General features: G+C 39.5%; 1 protein-coding gene across 1 annotated transcript; it reads left to right on the top strand.

Annotated features, from left to right (window-relative positions):
- The first annotated feature begins 72 nt into the window (after positions 1-72).
- NENF (neudesin neurotrophic factor) lies at positions 73-4,294 on the top strand. Its single transcript, XM_031059561.1, has 4 exons — positions 73-105; positions 925-985; positions 1,920-2,023; positions 2,594-4,294. The coding sequence occupies exons 1-4, from the start codon at positions 73-75 to the stop codon at positions 2,768-2,770; spliced, it is 375 nt and encodes a 124-aa protein (XP_030915421.1). The 3' UTR covers positions 2,771-4,294.
- Positions 4,295-5,593: the final 1,299 nt, after the last annotated feature.

Below are 5,593 nucleotides of genomic sequence, written 5' to 3'. Positions count from 1 at the left end.
CCAGCCTCTGCCCCAGTGCGGCTGGCAGCTGCCGGCGCTGATGCTGCACACACCGTTAGGTAATTGGGTGCCATGTGCCATTCTCCTCGCTCCCTGCTTGGCAAGGTGCTCCTGCCAGAGAATTTCAGATTACCATGAGTTGGAGCCAAAGTTCATTCTCTCTCAGTAATTCATTAAACCACGTACTTAGACTTAAAAAACAAATCCAAAACCAACAGCAACAACAACTACAAAAACCCACCAAGATTATCAAAATAACCAGACAGTTTTAACTTAGGAGTGTTTAGCTTCCTGTGGTTCAGAGGGCTCAGCAGAACTCCGGACTAAAAACGATAAAGTCCTGTATGGATACACATCTGCTTGTCTTTTGAAACACTTGCTGTCTGACCTTCTCAGGTCTTCTCTAGATACTTTGAAGAGACTAACCAATGTCTGACTGAAATTACATCTTATGTATAAAACACAAAGCAGAAGCACTGGCTTATTAAGTAAAACAGATGTCAGCAGATCAGATTTACGTGTGTTTATGTATTTATCTTTGTTTCTTAATCAAATAATGCTGTTGGCCACACACCCTTTTATTTTGGGCAATATTCATCTGCATTAGGAATAGAAAGATGCAGCTGACAATCTTCAAGCAGACTAGTGTGCAGACAAGAGGTGACTTGCAAAAGGGACTTGCCTCCTATGGTTGTTTAGATTAAAAAGATTCTCATTGCTTATGGCTGAACCCCCAAAGAATATTAGGGGCAGTTTAAAGCACAAGCAAGAGATGTCAAGAGAGGGAACACATCTGGTGACATAACAAGAGTAAACGTACAACACAGAATTTGTGTCCTAAGAGCTTGTGGATTTCACAGCTGAAACGAACTGCTTTTTGCCTGTGCTTAAGTGCTGAGGATGTATTGATGGCTTTCCCTCCAGGAAGGACAGCCCATCTACCTGGCAGTGAAGGGTGTCGTGTTTGATGTCACCTCTGGAAAAGGTTAGTGTGCTTCTCCTCTGCTGTCTACTTTGCTTTCATGTTATTATTCAGACTTTTGGGTTTAAACATTCCCAGTGCATTGGAAGCCTGCAGTTCAATTGCCACAGAAAGATACATTTTTTCCTTTTCTAAAAAACTTGATTTTCCTCCTCTGACAGGTCCCCTACTAAGGTTTTGTCTAGAACTTACACTGTACCGAGATCACAACATGTAGACAGACAAGCCAGCACTGTCCAGGTAACTTGGGCACTGCTAATGAAAACTGGAAGAACTTCCCAGCTCCCTGAGTCCTTGCCAGATGGGGTCAGGCCACATGGAAGCTACAGCATTTTACTGCCCTGGGTACATGAGCTGAGCAGATCAAGCCTAGTGTGGATGTACCCACTGCACAATATCAACTGCTGCAGCTGCATCTTTTCCTTCTGTGCTGGTGTTCACACCCCTTGCTCTTTGTGCCTTCCTGAGAACTGCAGATGTTTTAATTTGAGCTCCTGCTACTTAATCCAGATTTGCTATAAGAAGTTTGAAGGGACCATGAGGGTTTTAGACACTTGCCTGGATGTCATCATAAGTAAACCAATGGCTTGTTACTGTGTTTGTACTAACCTTGCCTGGGCATACACACTGGGTTGGGTGATCTCAAATCCTACACAGAGCTTGCAAATTCTGGGGTCTACAAACATCTCATGAGAATGTAAAGAACTTTCTAAATAATAGGTGAATTTTAAGAATACAGTATAGGAAGTTCAACAGCTGTATAAGCCCAACAAGTAGAAATCCAAAGTCAGTTCTGGAAAGAAGAACCTTAGGCTTGAGTTGCTGCTTTCAGTTCAGTGACATTCATTTCACAGTCTGGTGAAGGGTAGAGGCTGAACATACCCTGTACATTGTCAGATCATCACTGGATTTTATTTTTTTTTTTTTAATCTGACAGAATTTTATGGAAAAGGAGCCCCATACAATGCTTTGGCTGGAAAAGACTCAACAAGAGGAGTTGCAAAGATGTCTCTGGATCCAGCAGATCTTACACATGATACAGTAAGAAAATGGGCCATCAGTTTAATTCCACTTTGCAAATTTTTATTATTATGCAAGATGATGAGTGATGATTTTAAATTTTTGCATTTATATAAGTTGAATCACATATTTAAAATCAAAATGCATTAGTTCTCTTTAGATACATAAAACATATTTATTGGCCATGAAAGGTGCAAACAGCCTTCAAGAGGAAAGTTTTTCATTTCTGGAATCAATACAACTTCTGTAAGCATATAAAAGGGAAATTGCCTGCTGTTTAAAAAGATGCTCACAAAGACAGTAAATCCCTTTCTTTTAGTTTGGTGTATCCTGATGTGGCAGTGAATGCTAGCTCTGGTGATGGGTTGTTGCTTGTCTGACCTGAGCACCTTAAAGTTTTGTCAAGGCTGAATTTGAATGGAAAGAATACAATTACAGGCTGTGCTATCAATTTTGTTCATCATGCTCTGATGTAAACCCAAAAGCTGACCCTAAGGTTTACAGTAATCATTAAAAAAAAAAACCCAAACATGTAAATATCTCTATTTTTATTTATTTGAGACAGGGCTTTCATTTCCCTCTTTCCTTTAGACAGGACTCACAGAGGAGGAGCTGAAGTCCCTGGATGACATCTTCAATAATGTTTATAAAGCCAAATATCCAATTGTTGGCTATACTTCTCGGCGAATTCTGAATGAGGATGGCAGCCCCAATCTGGACTTTAAACCTGAAGATCAGCCACATTTCAGCATTAAAGATGAGTTTTGAGGAACATTTTTGTACCTAGAGAATGCCTGGGCAGAGGCACAGCAGAATATTAAATTAATTCCCTGTGCTGTGGAGTTCATTACTACAATTAGCCACCATGAGTCAGTTGTCTGCTCAGAAAATAAGTGTGTGTGTACACACACAGCATAGAGGAAACAAACAGATCTGTAGTAGTGTCATACACCTGGGCTGTTTGCTGGGAATTACAGGAATTATTTAACCTGCAAGTTCTTTCTGACAGGATTTCTCTGTTAAGAAGTGTATAATGTAAAATCACGTTCTGTAGAAGAAAGAAGAAAGCTTTTAATAATTGAAATATGATTGGTCTTTTTGTAAATTCAAAGTTGTTTCCCACTCCTTGGAAAAGTGTAAATGAATTATCTGGATGAGCTAACATCAATTCTCTGTGCTTCATGTGAGTGTAGGTATCACAAGTACAGACAGGTGCAATACATTATATACAGGCTAACATTTTGTAAAGCATTATGGAGTTTAATATTTGATGAGTTTGAGAATACTGGATCTAAAGTCACTCAATCTCCTCAAATGCAGTTACTGTGGAGTATTTCTGCAAAGCCTACAGCTGTAAACCAAGAAAATTAAATCTTTTTTCCCCCATGAGGACTACTGTGACATTTAAAATAAGACCATTATGTTAGGTTTGGATAAATGACACTTCACTTTTTAAAAATAATTATCAAAGATGTCATCTATATTAGATTATGATGATTTCCTTCTATCTTTCTCTGACAAAAAGAGGAAATCATAGCCCAGATATATTTGCCACATACTCTTACAGCACAGGTTTATTATTGCAGCTCAGTATCCTGTGAACATTGTTAGCATTTTCATATTAACAATTTCAGCTCTCATTTTTTATGTCTCTTAGTTTTTCTTTGTTCTTACCCTGGCTTCATCACTGCTGTTTTAATGAAGAGTGCAGCTCCATGTTCCTCTTCCTCTTCACCTGATACAAAACTGCAGATCCTGCAGTGTGAAAGCAGACCCCCCTGATGGCATTTCCCTGGCAGCCTTTCAGCAGCAAGAGGACTGTAAAAGCCTGAGCTGTACAAAGTGCTGCTAACCCCTGACTTTCACTAACTTAAGTAGAATGTGAATTGTCCCATATGTGGATTTCTCTGTCACTGTCATCATTTATTTGATTGATATGGGAAAAACTAAGCAGCTGATCCTGATTCTGTATTAATAATACAGATATAATAAAAATATGATTCTGTATTGTTGTTCTATTTCTTAAGCATTTTGGTAACTTTCTATGAAGGGAAGATTTTATTAGATGATTCTCCACCTTCTAGTTTGCAGGGGACAGCTGCCTGTGAGTTGAATAACTAGAAAAGCTGTTTCTATGTATTTGCCCATTCTTTCACAATCTTACAGATTTTATTCTAGATTTGTTTTGTTTCTCACCATTAGACCACTTCATTTGCAGGAGGGACTCCATGGGCCCTCCCACTGTTGGATGGTGCTCTGAGCAGAAAAAATAAATCAGCATCTAAGAAATGACTATTGCTTCAGATAATTATTATTTTGTGTTACTATTTATTATTATTATTACTGCTGCCCTTTTGATTAGAGACCAACAGCAGCTGGGAGTTTGCTCCTTGATGATACCTGTTGTCTTTGTGGGAATGCACGTGCGTTTGGTGGTCATGGTGGTTGGTAGTTTACCAACATTTCACAAATAATTTTTCAGTGCCCACTAGGTTTTTTGCCCTTTTCCTCCTTTCCTTGCATGCATCCTGGTGGGACAGCTTCAGTAGTTGTGCTGCTGTGGTTATTGTAGAAGTCCTTGCTTCATCTGGCATCATGATATCCAGCTGCATTTCAAAAAAAACCCTTTGTAGCTCAGTTGCAGCTCATCACCACTGAATGGCTCAGTGTTCTTGTTTGCTTCCTACTTTTCCTGTTCTCTCGATGAAATCACCTTTGCTAATGTCAAAGCAGGTAACTCAGCGTCTGCTTGTACTGAATTTCAGGTTATTTTCAATGAGGAAGTGCTCCTGTTGCAACAGGAAATGGTGATGTAAAACCCCCTGTTGTACTGCAAGATCCTCACAAATTCAACCTGCTCTCACCCTTGTCTGTGAGGGAGATTCTTTACTTCTTCCTTTCTTTATGAAAGACAAGGTTATCACAACTGAGTGCACTTTAGAAAGCAAAACATTTCCTTTTTGGTTTTATTTCCATCTGGAAATGGAAGGTTTCACATTTAGTCACTTCCTAGGCTATTTCACTTGGGGTTTCCACTCAACAGAAGTGTTACAGCAATAAGGCTTCAAGTGGACACATCCTTGACACGTTTTCACTGACTGCTTTTACAAAATGCATTCAGAGTACCACAGTATTTCTTTTAGTGTTAATTCAACAACACCACTTTATGTCTAAGGTTGTTTTACTTGCCAATGGCGTGAAATGGATTTTGCTTAAAAGCCAACTGTCAGCTATGGCTGCTTTGTTCAGGCAGCTGCATTTCCCTGACCTCTGTATTATTCCAGTAAAACAGGTGCCCTCATGATGTATAAATTGCACTCAAAACAAGCAAGCTGTGCAAAGCCCTGTTGTAGCCCTCCTACTCCACACCCCCTTTGGAGAGTCTAGAATATCTTTTCAATTTGCTTGCTGCTTCTAGATAGCATTGCAAATGTCATTATTTTTACTGTGTGCTTCCAACATCCATCTTGCTAACTTAAGTCCAAGGTTTTAATGAATTGCTGCACCAAGAATGGTGCAGCAGTGAAGTTGGTGTTTCCCAGCTGGCACTCTTTTCAATAGTCCCTCACTTTGACCCTAAAACATTTGTGA

Source organism: Geospiza fortis, unplaced genomic scaffold (assembly GCF_000277835.1).
Source record: "Geospiza fortis unplaced genomic scaffold, GeoFor_1.0 scaffold41, whole genome shotgun sequence".
Lineage (NCBI taxonomy): Eukaryota > Metazoa > Chordata > Aves > Passeriformes > Thraupidae > Geospiza > Geospiza fortis.
Note: the sequence above shows the minus strand (reverse complement) of the source record. Positions and strands in the feature narration are given on the sequence as shown.